At 37.7% G+C, this 25,008-nt stretch overlaps 1 protein-coding gene across 6 annotated transcripts in view; it reads right to left on the bottom strand.

The window, feature by feature from the left end:
* GPCPD1 (glycerophosphocholine phosphodiesterase 1) overlaps positions 1-25,008 on the bottom strand; it is a 50,023-nt gene that overhangs the window by 7,021 nt on the left and 17,994 nt on the right. For all 6 annotated transcript variants that reach the window (XR_015258000.1, XM_086743432.1, XM_086743431.1 and 3 more), the window contains exons 5-19: positions 22,808-22,883; positions 20,901-20,942; positions 19,501-19,624; positions 15,453-15,699; positions 14,207-14,369; positions 13,985-14,117; positions 13,693-13,747; positions 11,634-11,726; positions 9,920-9,997; positions 8,708-8,747; positions 7,856-7,917; positions 6,382-6,447; positions 5,257-5,393; positions 3,989-4,124; positions 3,495-3,655 (exon numbers count right to left, since the gene is read on the bottom strand). Coding sequence is in view for 5 of the 6 variants with exons in the window: in XM_086743432.1 (XP_086599558.1) it covers positions 3,495-3,655; positions 3,989-4,124; positions 5,257-5,393; positions 6,382-6,447; positions 7,856-7,917; positions 8,708-8,747; positions 9,920-9,997; positions 11,634-11,726; positions 13,693-13,747; positions 13,985-14,117; positions 14,207-14,369; positions 15,453-15,699; positions 19,501-19,624; positions 20,901-20,942; positions 22,808-22,883 (1,613 nt within the window). In the remaining variant the exon portion in view is untranslated. The remainder of the gene's footprint in view (positions 1-3,494; positions 3,656-3,988; positions 4,125-5,256; positions 5,394-6,381; positions 6,448-7,855; positions 7,918-8,707; positions 8,748-9,919; positions 9,998-11,633; positions 11,727-13,692; positions 13,748-13,984; positions 14,118-14,206; positions 14,370-15,452; positions 15,700-19,500; positions 19,625-20,900; positions 20,943-22,807; positions 22,884-25,008) is intronic.

Genomic DNA, 25,008 nt, shown 5'->3' with positions numbered 1-25,008 from the left:
TGGATAAGTCTACGCTGCAGCAGGTACACCCCTGAAGAGACTGTGGCTCACAGATATGGCTCCACTTGGAACAGGCACATCCCTAAGGGACGCCAGTCTTTGGGTAAGTCCAAGGCAGAGCAGGGGCAAGGGGAGGAGTTCACTGCAATGTTAATCCTTATAACCTGGGCCAAAGGGGCCAGGAGCGGAGACTGAAATTTAAATACCTTTAAGTTGTAACTCATTATTTGAGTTGCAAGTTATAGGAACTACTATAGCAGGAACTACCTGAACCAATGGAGGACGAGCCTTACAAGAACCAGTGCAAACGCAGTAGTGACTCGACCTGAGCTTGCTTTGGTGCCCAGTAATTCCATGCAACGCACCACCTCTCCTGTCCTGAGTGACCACCATAACAGCCTGAGCCCAAAGTCATGGACTAAATGAACTCAAGGGACATTTTGTGAACATTTTACAGGAGTGGTCCATAGACTAAGGGAATGATATCTGTGTATTATATCAAAGGATGAGAAGCCAGGTGGTGGTTAATGAGGATGTATTAGATAGTATGGCACCTGAGCATGACATAAATGGTATGGAATAAGGGGTGGAGAATGTGCTGGTTTTGGCTAGGACAGAGTTAATTTTCTTTACAGTAGCTGGTTTGAGGCTGTGTTTTGGATTTTTGCTGAAAACAATGTTGATAATACAGGGATGTTTCAGTTATTGCTGAGCAGTGCTTACACAGAGTCAAGGCTTTTTCTGCTTCTCACTCCACCCCACCAGTAAGAGGGCTGGCGGTGCCAACAAGAAGTTGGGAGGGGACACAGCTGGGACAGCTGGCCCCAACTGACCAAAGGGATGTTCCATACCATATGACATCATGCTCAGCATACAAAGCTGGGGGAAGAAGATGGAAGAGGGGAGACGTTCGGAGTGACAGCATTTGTCTTCCCAAGTAACTGTTTACGCATGAATGAGCACTGCTTTCCTGAAGATGGCCTAACGTCTGCTTACCAATGGGAAATAGTGAATGAGTGCCTTATTTTGCTTGGCTTGCACGCGTGGGTTTTGCTTTACCTATTAAATTGACTTTATCTCAATGTATGCGTTTTCTCACTTTTACCCTTCAGGTTCTCTCCCTGATCCCACCAAGGGAGGACGGAGTGAGCAGCTGCGTGGTGCTTAGTTGCTGTCTGGGGTTAAACCATACGCAACTTCATACTCTCAAATGATCTGAAAGACTGCCTCTTTACCCAGCAGCTCCAACTGTGAATGGAAGCACTTGCTACCAGGTGTTATATTTAGACATGCCATCCAGCACTTGCAGGTACCACTTGCATTTCAAAATGTCCAGCCTGAAATACCTGATGCAATTTTCAGTAAGTGTCATGTTCCTTCTAAGGAACCTATATTGAGACTAAATTTAATTCTATTCAGACAAGTAGTACATTTTGAAAAATAATTAAGACTTATAAAAGAAAATTCCAATATTTGTTTTGGCCTACAGCAAAAAAGGTCAATAACATTTAGAAATTAAGTTATCAAGCCTGCAACACTTGTACTGAAACGAGATAGCTGTTTGATACTCAAATGCCATTTGTAACTTGAAAAAGAAAGAAAAAAAAGCACCATTGAACTACCATTTTTTAAACAGCTTTGGAATTAATACTAATTTTGGGGTTCCTCTCAATAGAGTGAAAAGATGTTAACAAGGTGGAAGAGATACAGGGGGCAGGTGGCCAGAGATTAATACTCTTAAGAATCTAGACGGTCAAAATAGTGCAGGAAGGTTAAGAATTTTTTGTTCAGTTAAATCCACAAGAGAATTCAGCTTATAAGCAACCGATCATCAAAAGGTGAGGTAAAAGGTGTTCTGCTATCATACTGCAATGTAAAACACACTAAACAGTACAAAAGGGAACATAAGATGACACATAACAGACTTGCAGCCTTGACATAAATGCAACATTATTTAAGTAGTGTTGAGCAATTAAGTATGTAAAGTACTAAAAGGAACATGAAGTCAGAAAAAGCTGTCACCTGCTTTACTATCTTACCATAGCAGTGCATTAGGAGCAATTACGAACCTTAGAAGACTGGATTAGTAGACATCAGATGGAGAGACATTTCATAAGAACACTTTATGCAGTAGTATTTCATTAAAATACCCCACCTGCCTACAGACCAATAATTTATCACTTCAAGTTACACATATCGTGGGATCAAATTTCCCAACAACCCTATGACTGCACACTACAGAGTCAGAGTACCATTTTGTCTGCATTCTAGTCCAGAGGTATTTTTCATCTACTAAAGGGGCCTCAACCTTGCGTTGTAGGAGAGGTACAACATGTAGCACTGCTGTAGCAGGAAAAAGGACTTATGGTTTTGATTACTTCAGTCTGAAGCTGATGCCTAATGTAAAAAGTCTTGTTACTCTTTAACACCAATGAAAAGGAGGAGACACTCTATAGAGTAGAAGAATGGAGACCTCCGGTAAACCAGAGAAGCACCAGACCCACCACTCTGGAGGACTCTCAGTTAACTACTTTTTACACTGGGAGCCTAGAACTCTAAGAGCAAACATATCTGATTTCTTGCCTCTAGAGATGTTGCTAACTTAACTCTCAGTTTTCACTTTGTAAACACAGAGCCTTTGACAATTACTTGATTTCTCCCTGTCCTTTCCTTTTTTTCAGGTAAAACAATACACAAAGCAATGCCTTTGCTAAAGCAAAAGGTTTGAAAGTCTTCTATAATTTGACACTCCAGTTACATTTTTCCAATTACATATTCTTTGTAATCTATCAGAAAATCTAATTTAATACAGCTTCCCAAATTAATCCTCATCTTGTAACAATGACTTTCACATCTTTTACAATAAAAGACCTAAAACTTTTGGGTTTTTTAATAACTAAAAGACGACTTTGTTCAAAGATATACCATGGTATTCTGATGCCCACCTACATTGTGTGGATATAGCAACTACTTTCTGAAGTTACTAATTTGGAAGTTTGCCCTGCGCGTCACTCCAAGCTAATTTTAATAGGGGAAATGGTGAATTCACAGCTTTAAAACATAAATGCATGAGTTTAACAATTTTTTGCCAACATTCTGTTAAGCTGTGTTAACTCTTTCTATAATTAAATGCAGAAAGCTGAAGAGTTTAGCCAGACAGTTAAATAACATCCTCACTATGTACAAATTACCATCAGGAATGTTAGTAGCGTGATAAATGTGTATGCCGTGCCCTGGTTCCTTAAAGAATCAGATTACATTTATGTTAACCTCAAGAGAAACAAAAGTTATTTTGCTTCATACATACAGCTGAAAGAGTAGGAATTAGTGTTAGTCTTGTTCTGGTGCTGGGTTTATAGACTACTTGTACGTATAGTACAAAAGGAAGATATTCTGCACCCAGTCAAACAAAAAGCAATGTGAAATTTCACAAGAATCAGGATACAGTAGTTTCTCAGCTTTGTTATTATTATTTTTAAAACACAGTTAAGTACCTGTCATATATTAGCCCATGAACACCATATTCTCTCAACTTCTTCCTATTATCTGGGTCATTTGCATCATCACCCCATGAAAAAATAACTAGGCCTTTAGATTTGGCCCTTTTAATAAACGATGGATTCCTCAGCAGGTCTTCAGAGTGTACATTAATTCCCTGAAATACAAAAGACTTAAATTAAAATCCATGTTTCTGAAACACTCTCGCATCAGGTTTTTGAATCTTTTGACACTTGCAGCTTCTTACAATTTCATACATAATAATAAAAAACAATTAAGAGTTTACTGATAGCACTGTTTTTTAAGCAATGTATTAAACAAATGTTTGAAACAAAGGACATTATTTTGGCAGCTACCAAACGTTAGTGTATTTCTTTTATGAGGTTAGTTGTAATTTTAAGCATTAGTGGCAAAAAAGATAGACTTAAAACAAGTAGTAATAATTTAGTTTCCTTTTACTGTAGAGCAATACCAGAAGTTGTCAGCTTACCAGCAAGTTTTCAAACTGTGCAAAAGTAATGGCAATTGGAGTTGTACGAGATCTAAGATCCATAAGTTCTGGATAGAGTTTAGATTCTCCTTGAGTGAGAAATAACACAGGATACTTGTTTTGCTTATGCCGAACCCTGTTAGTAAAAAAAAAAAGTTTGCAAGTAGCAAATGTGTTAAAAAGTAGGGGAATTCAACCTTACTGTTTGAGGAGAATTATGGTCTTTACTGCATGTTCTTCTAGTTCCTAGCTGGTGCAATGAGATCATCCTACAGTTTAATATCAAACTGTGACAAACTGCTCCAACTGTTCCTTTCGGCACTATTAGAGATTAACATACAGTTTAAGGGAAACTAGACTTCAAGTTGAACTCAGATCCACATCCTCAAAATGTTTATATAAAATGCTCAAAGCCTGTTCAATTCTGTAATTTTCTTCTTAAATGCATGTTAGAATAAAATGAAGATTCACAAGAAGAGTTTCTAAACATTGTTAATATACAACACCTAACCTTACTTGCTTCTTAACCCTTTTAGCAGGAACCTGATTTGGTTTTGTTCTGCCCATTTACCCTTCAATGGTATTTCATCAGTGCAGTCTCCCATCAAATGAGATTTCCATAAAGCCTTTCACTGACAGTGCTAAAATCACTTCTTGTTACAAAGTGCTACAGCATGTTGTTATTTCATGTGTATCCCAACTGTTTGCTCCCCAGTTCAACTCCTATGCTTTTTATGTGCCCTTATACATTCAATATGACATTGCACAAATAAAGAAATTGCTTAACCAAAGGAAAAAAAACAAAAACCCAAAAGACCTCAGCAACCAACCGCAAAAAACCCAAACCAAACACAAGTAATCCATAGCAGTTTCACTTTTTGACCCTTTTAAAAGGCAGATATAGCAAAAAAATTGTAACAAGATGACTTTGTAAGTTAGGCTTTGATACTCCTCAAGTATGACTAAAAAAGACACTGTGATACCAGAAGAAATCTTCACCTTTTTCTGTTGTGTCAAGAAAGTGTGAAGCATTCAGGAAGGCACCTGACAAAAATACCTACTTTGACTTCGTTCTCCTATTCTATTTTTGGCATAGCTCAGATGGCAAAGTGGTCTCGTTTCAATCCCAACTATGCTGACATACAAAGTTTAGGTGTAATCAAAATATGTGTTATTTGTTTTCCGTTGGATATTCTTATGTTCAAAGTAAATTTTAACAAATAAAAAAGAAAAGAAGAAAATACATTCTTGATCTCTTCTTAACTTACATTGTACAAACATCTGCATTAAAAGAAGAAAATACAATTCTTCTTCTTCCAGCATTCAGCAAAACGGTTTTTAGAATAATATCTAGAAAGAGGTTCATATCAAAGTAAGTTGACAAGTTGCCATCCCACTGTCCATCCTAGAAAATGAAAGGACAAGTTTCAGCCATTTAAATTAGTGCTTACTAAAATTATTTTAACAAGCAATGGTCTCTCATTCAATCGGAGCAAAATGATAATTCAGTTTGTAAGTATGAATACAGAAGTCACTCTCCTTCAGTCAACTGAACGCTAGTTACAGCTCTACAGGACTGTCAGTCTGTGAGGTGCAACTGAATTCTAACAGCAATAAGTTTCACTGAAAAATTCACTGTCTTGCCATCCAAGGAGAGTGTTTCTGTGAAGCCTTTTCTAATTTTGAAAACACAAAGAAATTCCATCAAAGTTCACTGAAAACTATTACAGACAATTTGTATTGTTATTTCTTAATATAAAAAGGCAACAATAAGATCTGTAGAAAAAAAGCGCTATATCCTTTGTCTTTGAGAATAGCAGGTACCAGTCTTTCTTCCAGCCATCGCACAGCATTAGCAAGTCTCTATGCAAACTTCCATCTACCACTCTGCTTAGTTTCTTTCCCCTACTCCAGGCTTCCAGTCCTAGCTGTCACACAACCGTTTCCTTCTAGACCAAGTGCTAAGCAATCCAGCTGAGTTTGCAGTACTGTGGACTAGAGGGAAACAGTTGCTTGTATTAATGCATCACGTTGTAACTGCTCCTGCACCAGGCAGGACAGTGTGAATTTCTTGCCACTTTTCTCACGTATAGCATGCCTTACCTGTTGTGATCCACTGACTTTAAAGAGTCTTCTACTAAAAGCAGTCTGAGCTGCATTATGAACTCAATCCTATAAATACTTCCTATTGTTTTAAGAGTAAGTTTGTTCATTTGCTAGAGCGGTGCTCTTCTACTCCCAGTTTTAAAGATAATGGAATAAAAACAAAAGTGTCACATAAAAACACTCCAAAATTATGCCTTTGTTTGTAGCTCAAATTGCCTCGCCAAATTACAGGCTTTAGCCACGAGAATGGCAAAGTATCAAAGTAAATCTCATGTACGTTTACTTACCCTTTGTTGGCAGATCCATTTTATTTCTATGTTGAATCCAACGTCTTCAGAAACAGACTCCAGGACCTGAAAAAAATTCATTATTAAGAGACTCCACAGCAAAGGAGGACAACTAAGCACTATGAGGATAATTACTGGGAGAACACACTGAAATTTATCAATGGGGTCTAACAGTAGAATAAAAACCCCTAAGTTTTAAACATTTAACACAAGATACATATACACTTTTTTCTACTTCAGTTTCAAGTTAGGAAATATAGGAAAATGGATAAAATCTTAAGGACAAAATTTTGACAAGGTACAAATGCAAGTAACTTCACCTTAACGTGTGAGAAATGTGCCACTTGTACTCCTAAAGAAGAAATGTTTTTTACTTCTCCAGGAAGTTTTTTTTTTTTTTTAAGACAAAAAGTATCTTAAACAACACAGAGTCCCAAGTATGAAATACATGAGCTTGCCGTTATGATGATGAGAACAGAAGTATGTGAAATTCTTTAAAAGAATTAACTGTAAGGTGACTTCAAAAAAAAAAAAAAAAAGTGAAGCCAACAGCTAATGAAATTAAGCAAACATTGGTAGATTATTCTTCAACCCTATAAAGGTGACAGGTACAGAAAAGAGTATAAGAGTATAAGACAAAAATTAAACTTGGGGAATTAAAATAGGTAGAGGAATTGAACCCCAGTAGTTTAGTCTATTACACAAAGTTCTCTGTTTTCTGAAGTTATGCAGTAATCTGATTAGACAGTAAAAAACACTCCATAGTGGGGCATATGACCGGTAACTGAGGGATATTTCATACATGCTCTGACACAAGCCTATAAATAACTGGATATTAATCACATCTATAATCTAAATAAAAAGCAGTATTATTGTACAAAACAAGTCCCTAAAAGGTATGTTAATGAGCAGTTCAAACATCAGAAAAAGCAGTAACAGGAAAAAAAAATAGCAGTGCTAGGAAAAATAACTACTGTAAAAGGTATCAAACCGAATTTGGTCAACAATTGTCAGTTGTTTCTGTGAAAAATAAGCTACAGTTGGCAAAAGCCATAAATGGGAACATAATATAAATTCCCTTAACGTTTATCTGTGTCTGGCTCTGCCAGATGGCCAAGAGTATGTAATGAACTGCCAAAGGCCAGTTTGGTTTTTTTTCAAAATTAGCAAACAATTATCAATGCATTAAAATGCAATGCCCAGATGTTAGCCAGCTGTAAAACTGAGTGTATCCTGAGCTATACAACTTGGGTTAATGAATTAAGAAGTCTGAAAGATATGCAAACTATTATTTTCAAGCACTGAAAAGGCTCCACTGGCCAACAACAATGCCTGTGTTCTCAGTTCCAGCATTGATATCAGAGGTCTAAAACAAAAAATGAATAACCCTTGCTATGTGTGGAAAGCTGAAAGAAAGATGCATGTTTTCATGTTCCACAATTATCCTCTCTATTTCTCTATATCCACTGCTTACTCTCTGCAGAGAAGGAAATGGCTGGGTCTCAAAAGCAGAGTTCTCTTCTTCTTTAAAAGATGCTGAAAGGAAATACAAAATCCTGAATCAAAACAAATAGCAGCACTGCTAATCTTAGCAAGAAAGACTGGCTCAAAATCCTAAGGCCTTTGAGAGTAAAGAATGGAATCAGGTCTATCTTTTGATTACCTAAACCTTCCCTCTAACACCCACATATTCCAATGATGGTGTTGACAATTCCCATTTTGCTAGCAGGAAAATTTTTTTTAACCCCCATTAAAAGACTTGCTAGAATATTAACCAGAAACAGCTTCTCCATCCCTCACCATTTCAGTTACTGTGAGAAGCCAGTAGAAGCAGCCTTGCCTGTCAAGGCTTATTATTTATTTTACCTTTTCCCAGACAGGTAGGATGTGTGAGATAGTTTGCCAGTTTGCTGTCCCTATAAAGGGGATGAATTAAGGCAAAAAATTTACAGCACCAATAAGACACCCAACAGCAGTTACCAGAGTTCTTGTTAGCAATTTTGAAGAGTTGCCAAAAAGGTAGTCAGAGAAGCATAAGATGGAAATGTTAGTGGCAATTTTGTTATTAATGTTCAAAAATATATGTTTATCTATGCATCCATCTTCCACAATCCTGTCCCCTCTTCTGAAGAGAAGAACTTCTATCCAGGTATTTACTTCCCAGCAAAGAACTCTACAGTATGCACACAATTAAAGTAACTACATAAGCATTTAGAAATGTTCAGGAAGAAGCCAAATGTGATTAGAACAAGAGGCTGCAACCACAGAATATATATCATTACATGGTAATAAATAAATCTCAAAATTCTTGCAAACTAGTACATACCATTGTGATCTTTTACTTTCAGGGCAGTCACATGAGCCAGCTAAAGAGCACAGAAGAATAAAATTAACAAATACTCCACCCACAGAGATCCTACTACAAGTAAAATATAACTAATTTTCCTTACAAATTGTTTTTAAGTTTAAAGGTCCATTATAGGCACAATTTTAGTAATTTGTAAAAGAATAAAGGAAATCCTAGTACACACCACAATTTTCTTTCAAAAACTTTAGAACATAAGGATTCCAGGGAAAGTTCAAAAACAAACTTAATGTTCTTACTGAAGATTCAGAAAATATGTTCAAGGGTAGAAATACACATAATATAATTTAACATTAAGATGCGAAGAAGTCTGAACATTAAACCCTCCTCTGTCAGATATTCGATTCCATGTTTCCAGTCTAGTGCAGACAGAGGGCCAACAGCAGTTGGATAATGTAGTCACATACGGAGAAAGAATCAGGCCAGGCATGGGGCCAGCTCTCTTGTTGCATTCAAATGCTCTCTCCACAAGAAGGAGGAGACCAAGTAATTTTAAGTAAAAAAAAAAAAAACAAACAAAACATATAGTTCTTGGACCAGTCAAGCGTTTCCTTGTCTGGGGACAGATATCTCAGCTGGGTCTTCAGTGGCCCAGTCCCCTCCCCTGACCACCCTTTTATGTAGGTAAGGCACTTCTGTTTGGAAAATACAGTGATACTCAAATAAATAAAAATAAACAATTCATTCTAGCCAGTTTGTCTAATCCATACCATTGAATCATGGGCCCTTCTACACTTCCACATGCACCTCCAAAGAGCAGTTCAACATAATCTGGATCTCCCTTGTTAACAGGGAAACATTTGAAAATTAGACAGACTTTGTGACAGATATCTTTCTTCTTCAACAAAGATTCCAAAGCATAGGCTGACAGTGGTGGTAAGGTTCATTGAAAGCCATTCTTATTTTTTAAAAATTATCAATGTTGGCATAATGATATGGATCTACACAAGTTGTCAGACCATCTTTTTGAAAGATATATATATAATGAAATTTATTTCAGTTGTAATGATGGTGCAAAAATACTATTTTTTGAATTAGCCACTTGTTCTACTTGCACAATTTTAAAAACTTGTGCTCTCCCAAACTATTTATAGCTAATCCAAAAAAATCTAAGCTTCATACTGCATTTGGAATTCTACACATAGCATATCGTACTAGCCAAAGTAACAATACCTTCAGCAACTGCAGCTGATCAAACGTGAGTTCTTTGACTGCAATCTCAAACAGTTCCAAAGGCTCCGTATCCAGTTTCTTTGAAGAGAAATAATACATAATTAAGCATCACTGAAAACTGCATACTTTTAATATGGTAACATTAAGGCAACTAATTTTTTCTCTTTTATGGAAAAAAACCCCACACCACCAAAACCCAAGTATCCTGGTAAAACTGAGACACAGCCCCTACGTCCCCTCAAAAGACCTGGTGTCAAAAAAATCTGTCAATCCATTTCTCACTTGCCCTCTTCACTACAAAGAAATTTTTACTCAACAAGACAATACCGATTCAATACACACTGAATGTGCATTTTCCTTCGTCAAAGTTCCATTCCCACAACTGTTCAAAACTGAATTTCTTATAAATTGCAATACCACGACAGGTGTGAGTTTGATGACACAGACTTAGTGCCAAGAAGAAAGAGAACTTGTCTTGCAGTCTGCCCTCCCATCCTATCTTTGTTTTCACTGCCAGAACTAGAAAGGAAGAAAACTAGAACAGAACAGAGTCCAACCTCTTTGTACTGCTGTTGGAAGTACTCTGGCCTCAGTGGAGAACATGCAACAGACCAGACAGAAAAGCACATCCGGGTTTTTTTGAGTCACTTGTCCTTATGCTTATGGTTCTCTCGTTATTAAGGAAAGTCATGTCACTTTATGAAAATATTCCATTGTTATGCTTCATAAAACTTGGGTATTTAAGAGGTATTGTGAGGCTGTTCAGAGCACCTTTTAGGGAATACTTATCTGTATGTACAAGAAACAGTACTGTTCACTGCTTCTTATGTTATAGTACTCTTTATGCTTACAAAAACAGCAGGAAAGAGGTTTTGGTTAAAAAAGAAGAAACAACTGCAACTTCATGAGGTGAACAAGGAAAGGAACAGGACACTTGCTTTCAAGAGCCATTTTCCTGCTCTTAAAACCTGTCTTAGCTCCTTTCCTTCTGTTCCACTGTGTGATCCAGAAGCAGTTCTCCAGCCTGACTGACTGCCCCAACAAGACATGAAGCACGTTGTTTACCTCACAGTTAAAGGACAGAGGAAAATGCAGCAGTAAAAAAGGGATTAAAGAAAAAGCTAGAAAAACTAATGGAAGCCAAGCCATTTGTAGCTTGTCAAGCCTCCTAAATGAAGGAAATCCTTGTTTCTTCCACTTTTCTGCTTTCCATCTACTGGCCACTAGTGGGATACCAAATGAAGTAGACTTCGGTTTGACCTAGAGCATTTTTTACAACATAGCTGCTTAAGAGAAGTATACATTTAAGTATCAGCAGGAGTGATAAGTCATGCTGAGAATCACACTAACTCTCCCTCAAAAAAGAAACAACCAGAAGTTCTTAATCTGGCAGTCTAAAAGAGTCCCAAACATGCTACTGAATAAAGTGGAGTTGTCTGCATTTTTTTCTTCCAAACCATACATTTAAAAAAGCTAACTACAATGTAGGCTTGAAAAGTGTCAAACCGTGCACCTGAAATGCTGTTGCTACAACACTGGAAGGAAAAACTCAACTTCCGTGCTCTACTTTATGCACACAGTAACACTGCTTATTTATTCCCATTCCATTCCTTGATTCCCCATTCCGTTATTCCTCCCCCGGAAAGCTTGGCATTTTAGTTTCTGGAATGGTCACCTTTAAAAGGTAAAATGCGGAGATCATAATCTTCTTTACCTTTTTCATGGCCATGCAACATGTGAGATCGTGGTATACTATAGGCACATGATCCTTAGAAAGATGTACATCAAATTCCACATATGCTGCTCCCTACAGAAAATTGAAAAACACAAAGAACAAAACAAAAACCCATTAACTATTTATATACAAGGACTACAGAACTGCAGACAAGTTATCAAGTACTCACAGGTCCTGGACATCAACCAGGAAGTTGAATGCAGCTGGCTGTTACCAGTTAAATCATACTCAACAGTGGATTAGACATGAAAAAAGTCATATGGGAAAGTATTTTAATTACCATAATGCAGCTCTGATACATATAGCTTGCTTAATCTTGTAAATCCCCTAGTAACATTCAAGTATTGTAAATTATTTCAGAGAAAGGCTAACATGATGTTTTTAAACATAGATGCCTTCATGGTGCCCTTCCTCCCTCCTCCCCACTGCCCCACCAAGAGGCAAGTGATTGCTTCAAATTTTCAAATTAGCAAAGCTTTAGGGAGATACTCCATATACTGAAGAGCATCTGAAGCCACGAGTGACTAACACAGCAGTAGCGTGTTGTAGTATGTGCAGGAGCTGAAATAGCTACGTCCAGTATTCTCCTACCTTTTTCAAGCGTGTGTTATTTTCTGTTACTCTTAAAAAGGAAGAAAAATCAAACAAGACCTCTAAGTACAATCCTTTTGAAAAAAGGGAGGGCCAGAAAGAAATAGAAAAATGCACAGAAGCAATTTTTTTAAAAAACTTATTTTGACTGTAAGTCATTCCTTTCAAAGTCCTCCAAGAATAAAATTCATCAAATTATCATCCTGACTCACATACTCTCTTTCAATCAGTACAGAAAGAAAACAGGACAGGTTTTTTTTCAGTCCTTTTCTCAGCAGAAGTATTTTGACAGTGGTGGCTTTCAACATTTTAATCTCCCAAGAGTTGAAATTACTTTTCCGGTGATGCTGCTGATGACGTCATAGTACATTTCTGCCTCAATGCATATTTCTTGGAAGCTATTTAAAAGCTGCCTATAAACCTGCAGTGTCCACCCAGGAATTAATAACTACTGTTCAAAGTGAGCATTTAGTAACTGCAGTTTTATTTTCCTCTGCAGTCAGAGCATGCTTCAAACACTGTGTTCAAATTATACTCTGACTCTGAAACGAGAAAAAGCTTTCAGCTATGACTCTTAGGGAGTACAGTACTCCAGAAGCAGCAGCCAATAAGCATAATACTCCAGATTCTGCTCCCATCCCTTTAACAGCTTCAAGAGATCTTTGGCAAGAATCTACATCAGTGAAGAAGTTCCTGAAAAGGCTTAGGAACCCTACAAGTTAACAGCAGGTGATCTCATCACAGCATTTTATGTGACTGTAACCACAGCTCTTCACTGTGAGAGCAGGAGCCAGACAAGGAACCTCTGAATATACTTCTGACCCCAGCTACTCTGCTGCAGCATCTTACTAGATTGTTTAGATCAATCTTATCACAGATCACTTCAGTGACCAAGATTACTGGAAGGAATAAAAGTGACCACCTCAATCACAGAATTTAAGCATCTGAAGCTAGTATCTTCCAAACTAAAAGTCTCATCTTAGGATTCCAATTCTTTGTTGTAGCAAGCACTGAAACAACGGATTGTTTTATTCTACCAGCTCAGCTCCTAAGTCTAATTTTTGGACACCAATTTTAGGTACTCAGCAGTCCCTGAGGAAGACATTTGCCACCTGAGAATATGCTGACAGACTGTAGCAGAGCCAAAATTTTATTCATTTGTTCAAAATTATTCCAACCATAAAAACTTCGGTTGAGATTAAAATTTTCCCAGTATTAGAATACCATCAAAATATATTAGATGGATGTTTTGGGTTTTTTGAGGAACCTAAGAATGAGAGCCTAATCTAGCTAGTACTTCCCTTCCTATCTCTCAGGGAATTTCCATGGCTTGATGTAATTTTATATCAGTGGAATTACCATTCATTGTACTGAATCATGGAAATCAAGCATACAAAGCTAGTTTTAAGCATACAGGTACTATGCGTGTGCAAATGTGCGTACATACATGACTAGCAGCATTCCTCAGAGAGGCAATGGTGTTCTCTTGAACTTTAGCAAGTCTGAAATAACAGTAAAGGAAAAGGTTTTGTTAGATGCAGCACGGCACAAAAGGCCATAGAAACAACAGAAATACAAATCAGAAATAACTCTGTTTTGGAGAGCACCTACATTTGATATTGAAGTGATTGAAATGATTACAGGTTGTAGCTTTTTATTTTAAACAGTCTGCTTCCTCAATTGATGTCAGCAAAACTAAACATAACCCCCTCCTCAGATTAAAATTCAAATGAACTTACTTAGCTGTTGTTGTAGAATTTCCCGCTCCCCTGTGTCCAACATCTAGAGTTGTTCTTGGCTTCCAATATTTCGCAAATGAAGCCTTCATATCACAAGTGTATCCCTGAATGGGCTTAATAATTATGTAGTCCACTACAAGAAAAACACCAAATGGTTCACATGTCAATAGATAATGGATGACTTCCAGTAAAGTTATCTACATCTGTTTGCATCAACTGTACCTCTAACTTTTCCAATAGTCTTCCTTGGATTTCTGCTCATAATAGCAAGTGTAAGAATTCCAGCACTCTTTCCAAGTTCTGCAAGTGTGGACGACAGGAGGCAGGCAGAACCTACATGACCTGGGAGCACATCGCCTTGTACTACTTTCTCACCTAAATCTTCCTAAAAACAAAACAAACAAAAACCCAAACCACCTACTGTTACATGTAGGTGACAAGTCTAAACAAACTCTTCTTCCTTGCTCCTCAGGAAGATATACACAGGCACTGATATAACAGAAATTTCTTATGTGTTACAGAAAAAAACTAATTTCAGGCTAAAACCTGTTTAATGATACAGTGTGTTGCAAATTACAGTCAGGAATATGAAACTGTTGATGGAAATTTATAAAACATTTGTCTTGGAAAACTTTTAGATTTGATAAGCTTTTCAGATCAAAATTGCATGTGTGGAATAGTCTGTCCTCTAAAAAGCCCAAGTCATGTTTAGAACAAAGATGAACTGGAATAATATATATGCTTAAAAAAACTTTGTGGTCATTTGCAGGGAAGGAGGAGGATAACTCACAGGCAGAACATGCACTTAACCACAGACAAGTTCAGGAACTATGTAGCCACTTTACAATTACGCATGTAAGTAATCTTAAGGGTACTTTTAGACCAAAAAGAGAACGCTTAAAACTTTCTTCTACTTAAACAGTATGAAGAGACAAAAGTTGTTTTCTTTTAAAAAGGACTTTGAATATTAAGATCTTTCAGGGAAAAAAAAATAGGGAGTGCAAAATAACAGATGTAGTTTGAGAATCTGAAAATATCCAGTTTTAATTTGTACTAGTTAGTTCAATCTTTTTTTTAAATAATTTAAAAATTAAGATCAAATAATTGTAGTGTAACTAGTTCATATAGACATTGTTCAGACTCAAAAAGGATAAGCAAAACCTAGCTCTGATGAAGGATAAAAATCAAGCCAACCTAACTGCACGCAGTATTGCACACTAAGATTTGTCTAATTTGTACTGACTTCTAAATAACCAGAACAGCAGAACTTCCAGTGCCATACTGAGAAGACTCAAAAACCTTCCTATAAAATGAGGCAGTAGCCAACAGTCTCAAAACTTGTTTACACAAGTCCAAAAGTTCAAGAATATCAGGTAATAGCCCTATCCCAGCAGTGAAATCTTCATGGTAATTAACTCTAGCTCCCAAAGGTAGACTGGAGTTGCGTCTTAGTGGTAAAGAGACATACCTCAAAAAAATCAAAGATTAATTCCAAGTTATCAGGCTCCATGGTTTGTATTGTATATTCTAGCCATCGGTCTGGCTGCAAAGCATAACCACAGTCTGGCTGAGAGTGTCGACATTTATACTCGTTGTTACTTATTAAGGAGAACTCCACAGTGTTTGCCATTTTCTGAGGGACAGTAGGGGATGTTTTTTCTTGGCCCTCTTCGTCGTCCTCATCTTCCTCCAGGCCTTCTAGAGTCAGTTTTACTCTGCTCAAACAGAAATACAAAACACACTTAAGTCACAAGAATGTCTTTGGAAACACTAAAGAATTAGAAAGAAGCTTGAGTAGAAGCTCACACAACACAAGAATTCTTCTCAACACCATCATCTACAGGATAACACTCTACACAGGAGGCCCTCACAAGAGTCAGAGTTTGCAGCTGTTGTCTAAATCTTGTTTTAGTCAGACTCAAGTCACTTCTAGAACTGGAACTCAAGTAATTGTGAAAATTGTACTAGTGGTCTGAGAAGCAGCGCTCCACCAAATTAACAATTTGGGCTCCCAAATAGACAGCCTTGCTTCACAGACTGAGACCTATAATGGCAAAAGGCTAATGAAAAGCACTGGACATAGCAGTAATCATCAAGATCAATACCTGAACATTGGTGGCTGCTGCTAAGTGCACACACACAACTTTAAGTCTCACTGACACAGCAGATAAATGTATTCTATTACACATAAACATGATAGTCCGAAGTAACTAGTAAGTCCCTTGAGAAATTCTAAATGATCATTTGAAAGTAAATTGAATGCAATTTCTGAGAAGCCCTGGACTGAGAAGAATAAGCATCCCTGTAAGACTCAAAATTCATTATTATACAGAGCAAACATTCCACATAAAATGAATGATGTCAGTGATGGAAGCATATATACGAGTAATCCAAATCCCTTTCTGAAACATCTAAGCAGTAGATGGGATAAAGAGTTACCATTTAGTTAAGATGCCAATTCACTAGTAAAATTGAAGTTGTATCTCAAAGAAACAATTACAATCTTAGAATCCTTTACACTAAATCTATATTCTTAATCCCTCATTTAAAGAAGTCACAACACAGATGCTCTACAAACTTGAAAAATGACACTGCTGGAGAGGGTGACAGTCACAAAAACTATCCAGGTAGATCTAACTTTTTAGGTAGAATGTGGAAGACTGTATTTAAGGAATGCATCCAGCTTATCAAGTTTGGATTTCAACTATCTGCTGTTACACAAGGAAAAATTGCAAAGTTCTAGAGAACAGGAAGTATGTGTTTATTTAATACAACATTCTTCTAGTGAAAGGAAAGTTAATTCTCACTGAAGAGCTGGAAGTGGGAGAAGGAGGGGAATAGAAATAAAAATAAATCAAGTGCGAGACCATCAAAATAGTACAGAAGTAACTCCCAGGTTGACTGAGTGATCTCTAAATCATTTTGACAGTGGTGTGCTGGAAGTTGCTCATATGTTACAAGCTCAAAATCTGATTTCTAGCAATTAAATACAATATTGTTTGAGGTCTTTTTAATGTTTTCCATTAAAGAAAACGGGGAACCATAATCCTCTCAAAAAAAGATGATGCGTTGTATGCAAGAATAGGAGTAAGAGAAACACTGTTAGTCTGTCAAAGGATCTGAGAACTCCTGCTCCCCTCCTATCCATTGGTAAGAGTAACATGTGGCTAACGTACTACTAAAAATTGTTGTCATAAAAAAAGCACTTTTGCTGAGGATTCTTTAGTAGTAACAACCATCATGTATTCAGAGATGTTGCAGGCTCTGGTTAAGGAGTAGAGGTTTAAATACATCTCTACTCTCTTTTCCATTGTTTCAAAAAAAAAAAAAAAAAAAAAGACTATGAAAGATGCAGAAAACAAGTCCACACCACACACTACAATGAGAAGTGCTGAAATAAAGTTTGGCAGCCACAGAGCTCAAAAAAAACCCCCCACACAGGCACACAGGAAGGAAAGGGGCTTGCAGGGGAGGGAGGGCAGGGAAGAGAGCATGCTCAAGATCTCAGAAATTCAAGAGGGGAAGGAGATCAAACACCCAGGGCAATAGTGCAGTCCTCAAAAAATTAGGACCGAGACACTCACTTCTGTTAGTCAACTGTATAGTTATAATAATTTCTGCTTGTCATAGTTCAGCCTGATCAGGACCAGACTACGCAGTCTCTCTCCCGCTCCGCCCACCCTCCGAGAGAATAGGGGGAGATGATATAAGAAAAAATGACTCGAGGTTTGAGATAAGGACAGGGAGAAATCCTTAAAGTTACCGTCATGGGCAAAACAGACTCAACTTGGGGAAAAATATTCATTTATTACTAAAACTAGCAGGATAATGAGAAAGAGAACAAGATAAGCCCGGGAAGAGGGAGGGGTGGGGGAAGGTTAACATTATCTCTACCACCCTCCCCCCACCGAGCAGCACAGGGGAGAAGAGGGGATGGAGGTTGCGGTCAGTTCACCACACGTTGTTTTACGCCACTGCTTCATAGTCAGGGGAAGAACTCCTCACATTCCTCCCCTGCTCCATCGTACGGTCCTTCCCACAGGCCACAGTCCTTCGTGAAACTGCTCTGGCATGGGTCATCTCTTCCATGGGGTGCAGTCCCTCCAGAACAGCTGTCCCAGCGGGCCCTCCATGGGCCACAGCCTCCTTCAGGCTTCCACCTCCCCCAGTACGGGGTCCTCCACAGGCTGCAGGTGGATCTCTGTTCCTCCATGGACCTCCATGGGCTGCAGGGGGACAACCTGCTCCACCATGGTCATCACCACAGGCTGCAGGGGAATCTTGGCCAGGAGCCGCGTTACTCCTCCCCCTCCTTCTGAACTGACCTTGGCGTCTGCAGCCGTTCCTCTCACAAGAAAAGTTCTTCACAACAGGCTGGCAGACACCTCTCCGAATCTCTTCACATCACCCATCTCATCTCCTCTCCACTTCTTGCAGCCAGGCCAGGCCGAGTCGGGACCAGTTGGCCGCCTGGCGAGAGGCCAGAGGGTGAGGCCTGCGTGGCCCATGAGGCCTGCGCCTCCCCCTCTGCGCCTCTGCCCCCGCTCAGCTTCTTCACATATTTTTTTTTTCCTGTTTTCCCCTCCTTAAATACGTTATCACAGAGGCGTTATCAGGGAACACTCTGCTACCAATCGGCTCGGCCTTGGCCAGTGGCAGGTCCGCCCTAGGCCCGGCCGAGTCCACTGAACAAAGGGGAGCAACTTCTAGCAGGTTCCTACAGAAGCTGCCACCTTAGGCCCCCCCTCACTAAAAAAAACCCACAACACTGCTTTTCGTGACCCTTCTGCAGATAAAACCAAACTGATCTAAATAGCAACAGAAGTTATTACAGAATGCTATTATCTTCACCATCAATGTTGACTGGCGACCTGTAATGCCAGTGGAGGATTTACCAAAGTAAACAGCTCTCTCCATTTTTTATATGGTTAAGAGAAAAAGTAGTAAGCAACAAAAAAGCCAGAAGCCTTCTCCCTTTCTCTTCTGCCAACTTCCACTTCCATTCTGCTCTTTTTGAGAAGTTAACAAAAAAGAACACAGAAGAAGAAAACTCTGTGAAAGTAATGGCAGAGAACTACTTAAGAACATTACAGTTCCAGCCAAGAAGCAGAACACACCAAGGCAAATATGGAATAAATATTTGTGAAACACACATGTTACCTACTGCTTCACTTGTGCTACCACATCTGCTTTATAAATATTAAATAGCTTAATAACTATCAGAAAGGCAAGAACTGAAGAGCACTAAGTCAGCAGTGAAACTAGAATAGTTTTGTTTGAATGCTAGTCTTCCATTGTTGAAATACAAGAAACTCTTTTGACACTACATTGATAATAAAATGAGGTAACTGAAACACCACTGATTTATTATACTGACATATTTTTTACAAAGTGCTTAAACACCTGGAGACTGCTGGAATTAACTGGAAGGCTACTTTAAATAAGTAAAAAAAAGCATCACTGGTATTGACAATTAACACGAGCTAAATTGCAAACCAAGATGAGCAGGCTCTTACCTAAACCTCGACGTTTTAAATTTCTTCTTAGATATCACTACGGGTGGTTTCTCAGAATAATGCAGACGTAACCTTATTTCTGTTTGACATGTCAGCCACCCAGCATCCACAGTTTCAATACCATCTATCAAAAATTAAACAGAATGTAGAAGACACTTTAGTAACTTATTTTATTTTCCTAAGGGAGATCTAGACAGTTTAATACACAAAATATAAATACAGTTCCTCTGACACCATCTTCCAGACAATCCTCCTTATCACCAGCCTTATGCAATAGTCTTTCCAGAACAACTGTTGAGTGCATCCTTTCACTCCTCTTTTTCTCAACTACCCAGAATAGACAAAAGATACTGCAGTTGTTTGCCAGCTTTTAAGAGGATTAAATAGGAACAATGATCCTCACCAGCTTCACATGTAAACTGTCTGTAAGAGAGCACTAAGTATCCCAGTTTTCAATTTTATTTATGATATCAAGGGCTAAGTTAAGTCTCCAAAAGTAGACATAACATTCCCTTGTCCTGGGATCTCTCAATACATGGAATAACACTGACAGAAACTCTGAAGATTCATATACAACTTCAGACTCCTTGTTTCTATTGAGATATAGCTGTCAAATTAGCTCATCATAATCAATGTCAGTAAAGCAGTGCAAGTCTGCAGGACAGGATATAGCAACAGATATGATGGGGAAACAAAGCATGGAAGAGAATCCTCAACCTCACCATCAGGGCAAGGAAAGCCTACAAACAGGATGACCAGAAAGTACAAGCTGCCAGACCAGGTGCTGAAGCAGACTCTGCAGTTTTGAAGAGTTCCTAGCAAAACGTATCATTCAATGAAGAAAAATGGAAAAGCTTTAAGGTGACAAAGCATTACCTCAGGCGCCAAGGGATTGAGCGTTCAGTGAGAGGTTGGTTAGAACTGCCGAAAGTAAGACATATGCATGCACAAGAACATGAGGTTTGATCTTAAGAGAGGTTTTGGCAGTTATGTGCCTAACTGAAGAGGCAGATAGTGTACATTTAGTACAAATGATAATGTTTTTTCTAGGCAGGAAGAGTTTTTTCTAATGCTAGTTTTAGAAGAAAGTTAAGTCTATTCTGTATTTCAAAAAAAATACATGCTCATAATCTAAAGTTCATAAATTTCAACCTTTAAGATCAGCACACTGACAATATCTCAACTCTTCCTAGCAGTCTTTTATTAACATTAGAAGGCATGACAGCCAGAGCATGAATTCACATGGATACAGAAATAACTGTATAAGCAGAGAAAACAATCACTTACAGGCAATTCCTGTCAAACCTATCTTAATATTTCAAATATTTTTCAACTACAACACTTAATCTTGTTAAAATCAACTACACGGTAAAAAGTAACAGTCAATATATTTCACTTACTACGGATTCCAAAGTATCCATCGTCAATAGTAATTTCATTTTCTAGAATTAAAAGGAGGGAAAAAGAATTAAAGAAACTAATTAGTATTCACATTATGAAGAAACATTGCCAAGTTGAATTAATACTACTTTTCCACTTCACTTCTTAAAAGTACGTCTAATAAAAAAAGCAGGAAAACTAAACCAGACAAATAAGCATGTTTATTGCAACCTTCTATAAAGCTTTTTCCTGATTTATCCTTTTTCTTAGTTTCAGCAAGAAAACCCAGTGAACACACAAAATGCCATAAGATGTTTTACCTGAAGTAATCTGAACTGAGCAAAGCAGAAGGTTGCATAATTTTCTTGTTTACTGCAGTATTTTGCTGATAGTAACTACATCCTACTAGAATCTAAGATGCTTTTCTTGTTAGTGTCAAAGACATTAAAGTTTCTTGCAAATGTTTTAGAAAACTGTCCTCCTGCACATCTACAGTTTAACCTTCTAAACCAGGTTAATCACAATTAAAATGCTTATTCTGCCCATGTGGCAGAAACCAACCTACAATGAAATATTCAATACACTAATTTCACATATGCTTTTATCCTTACACTCTCCAAAGTTTTAATAACTGAAATCTTAAGGCACTAAGGAAATCCATCAGCATTAACAGAACTGCAGTAGTCTAAACAAACTATATGTTTCTCAAAACATAAATCTTAACAAAATTTTTGCCTCTACAGCCATTAATCCCTTTTTTTTCCTAAGAAGAATCATGGGCTTGCCCTCAATTTTTAATAACCACAGGCAACAATTTAGGATCCTAACAGCCAAGTTCTAACATCCTGGTTTTGCTGCATTTACTAATGACTGCTTAGGAAGGACTGAGTACTATTCGGGGGAAAAAAAAAAAAAAAAAAGAAAAAAAGAAAAAAAAAATATCCTAACTGTTGGAAGGAAGTTATCCAAATTTAGAGATAAAGTCTAGACTCTAAAAGAGGGTGGGTTGCTTCCCTAATCAGTTACTGACAACTACAGAAACATAATTTTGTTATAGGAATAGAAGCACTTAAGTAATTCAATTGAAATAAAAAAAAAAAGGGAGGTGGGGTAAAAACGTGATCCATGGTAGTATTAATGATGAACAAACAGTTTCTTTAACACCAGCTTATTTCTAAAAGACATATTCTTTCAATGCATCAGAAGGTATTTAATAGATGTAAACTCCTAAATGTGGAGGAAATAACGTTTTTCATACCTTAGGAAAGACAGTGCATAAAACATGCCATCCCATAGCAGCATAAGAGATCTAAATTACAAGCTACGTTCAGAGGTTATTTCAGTCACTCTTAAAAAACCCAAACTTTCCCCCTGTTCAGAAAAGCATTAGGAACTTGTATGTAAGTATGCATGCCACCTTTTCTTCCAGCAAAATAAATTTCTGCTAAATTGTCAGGTAAACAAGCCCATTCATGTTTCTATTTACATTAATCAATTTACTTAAAGAAGCCTAATTAAGATTTTTTGCACAGAAATTTTACTAATGAACTAGTAGCTAAATAAAAAAAGCAGTGACTTCACATCTTCCCCCTCCCCACATTTTCTCTGAAAAAAATAATATGGATCCTTAGTCTCAAAGAATTAAACTTACAGAAAGTTATTAGAATTCCAAATTAATAAAAAACCCCGCCCACATCATCGTAAGGATGGCAGCAAAGAATTTCACATCTACTCAATTTTTAAACAACTTATATATATTTTTTTTTTGAGAGTAAGGCCCATGTTGTGCAAAGAAAAAGTTTATACCTCCAACACATTAATAAATTTAAGTATTTTAAAACTATAGTTATCAATCCCTCTAAACCAATGTGCAGCATATTAGCAATCTTATGCATATGCCTCAAACAGATGCAGTTGATGCCCATACCTAAAGGGGTAATTGATCGTGGTTGTAGATGAGTCTCCCACGTGTGAACTATGACTTCGCAGGGACCATCGATAGTCTGTAATTTAAAAGTTAAACGTCTGCAATAATTTCTTTTGTTATATCTGATTTTCTACCCATGAAGCTGTTTGGGATGGTTGTGAACTAAACTTATAGATTTAAGAAAGAAAAAGAAGATGAAGGAGAAAAGGGGAGTGAGAGAAGAGAGAGAATATGACAGAGAGAAAGAAAACAGACCAGGCTCATTTCTTACTCCTGCAACTGCTGATGATGCTATCTGATGCATCAGGTCACACTACGTATGACAAAACTTGTGACAAAGTCTGACAGGGTGGAGAGGTTACATGGAATTATTAAATCTTTACTGCTTACAGCTACTCCACTGGACTACTTGAGTCTCTGACACAAAAACCAAAGTGTCCCTGAACTCATTAAGTGGGTTTTCTTTTTTCTTAAGATACTACAGCAACAATTTATAACAAGAATTCACATATTCCATGTCTCTGATTCCAAACAGGACTCGGCATCTACTCGTGCAGTTAACAGTTGCAGCAGGGGGTTCTCCCCGAAACTTTGCTTGACTAGTTAAAAGTCTATAAAACACTTATTTTTATTGTGGTACAGAAGAGCAAATTATCTACCATTTAATTAAAATATAAATAATCAGAATTTTGCTGCCTCAGAAAGAAAAATACACTGATACAATGCAATTGACCAGCAGGGAAGCCCCTTGCAGTCCATTCCATTCAGAGAAGGATAAATTAGATTCTTCCGCAAAAAGATGATTGTCCCTCTAACGCCTGCCTTTGTTGACCAACACAGCCAAGACTCAGACAGATAATCGAAACAGTAACTCAGTCTCTTCTTTCATAACAATATCACTTTGAAATGGCTTTCTAGGTTACAGCTTTTACGTAACCACTGGCTATCGGCAGAAAGAACCCCTGATTCCCAGCTCCACCACCCGAAGAAGCTGTCAGCTTCCCTTTAACATTGTGTGGTTGTTACTATCAGTCATAAGAACAACTGGCAAACAGTTGCAGAGTTTGTAATTTTGGTCTTTCGGACCTAAGTAATGCTTATTTCTCAAGACTCGCTACTATTGCCAGAGTCACATAAGCTTCAAGACCAACCTGTTCCAGTAGTTCAGGTTCTTGCTTACATAGATTCCAAATGAACAGGCACATTCAGACAAGCTTCAAATTCAGCAACATAATTACACAGTACCATTAGCTTTGTTATCTTACACAAAATAACTTCTTTAGCAGCAGATGGTATTTCTTGACATATATCAAACACATTTAATCTACTACACTTTGGATGGCTTAACAGCAAACACCAAATATTTTAAAAGTGCTCTGTAAGACGGGTTTGCTCTGTAAGTCCTAGCTAAAAGCAATTCAATTTTTCTAACAAATTCAGAGGCGTCTATACTTAAGAGTCATGTCAGAATGAAATACATAGCTTAAAGTTATGCTTTAAAGATAGAATACATGCAAATATAAATAAGATTATACTATTGTTTTCAGTTTATTCCTGTTATAGGGTAGTTTTCATTCCCATCTTCTCACTGCTGCCACTCTTACGGACTTCTAGAAAAGTAAATAATGAGAAATCTCTCCCCCCTTCACTTGCACGTCACAATCTCAGTGTTTGAAGCCGAAACCTGTGTTTGTCAGCAGGGAGGCCACCATCTCCTAACACCATGCAGGCCTGCAAGTTCTCCAACAACTCCCATGAACACATACAGAACTTGTAGCTGGCAAACCTGGGGAATGTAAATCCATCCTAACACGGATTAAGCTGTTTTCTTCAAAACATATGCAAAGGTTTTTCCTTATAGAAACCCCCAACATATTGTATTAAAATACCAGTATCAATTTATTTCTCACACTACTGTAATTCTATATTTTAATTTTACGTTCTAAAATTATGAATGAGAATCTGAGTAACATCATGCCAGCAATAAGCGCAACACACTGGATACGTTCAGTATACAATTTCATCCCCTGACAGGAATACAGTGATCTGATTATGCATTTAACCCCAGGAACCCTCCACACTTTCCCTACTAAGAAAAGCCAAGTAAGGCTACCTGGAAAAAAAGGCAATCGATTAGAGAACAGGCACAGACACGACTGAGAGCCCTCTCACAATCCCTGCTCAACCTTCTTTGTGTTTAT

Source organism: Chlamydotis macqueenii, chromosome 3 (assembly GCF_036417535.1).
Source record: "Chlamydotis macqueenii isolate bChlMac1 chromosome 3, bChlMac1.mat, whole genome shotgun sequence".
NCBI classification, from domain to species: Eukaryota; Metazoa; Chordata; class Aves; order Otidiformes; family Otididae; genus Chlamydotis; species Chlamydotis macqueenii.
The sequence above is the reverse complement of the archived record's forward strand: the minus strand, read 5'-3'. Positions and strand labels throughout refer to the sequence as shown.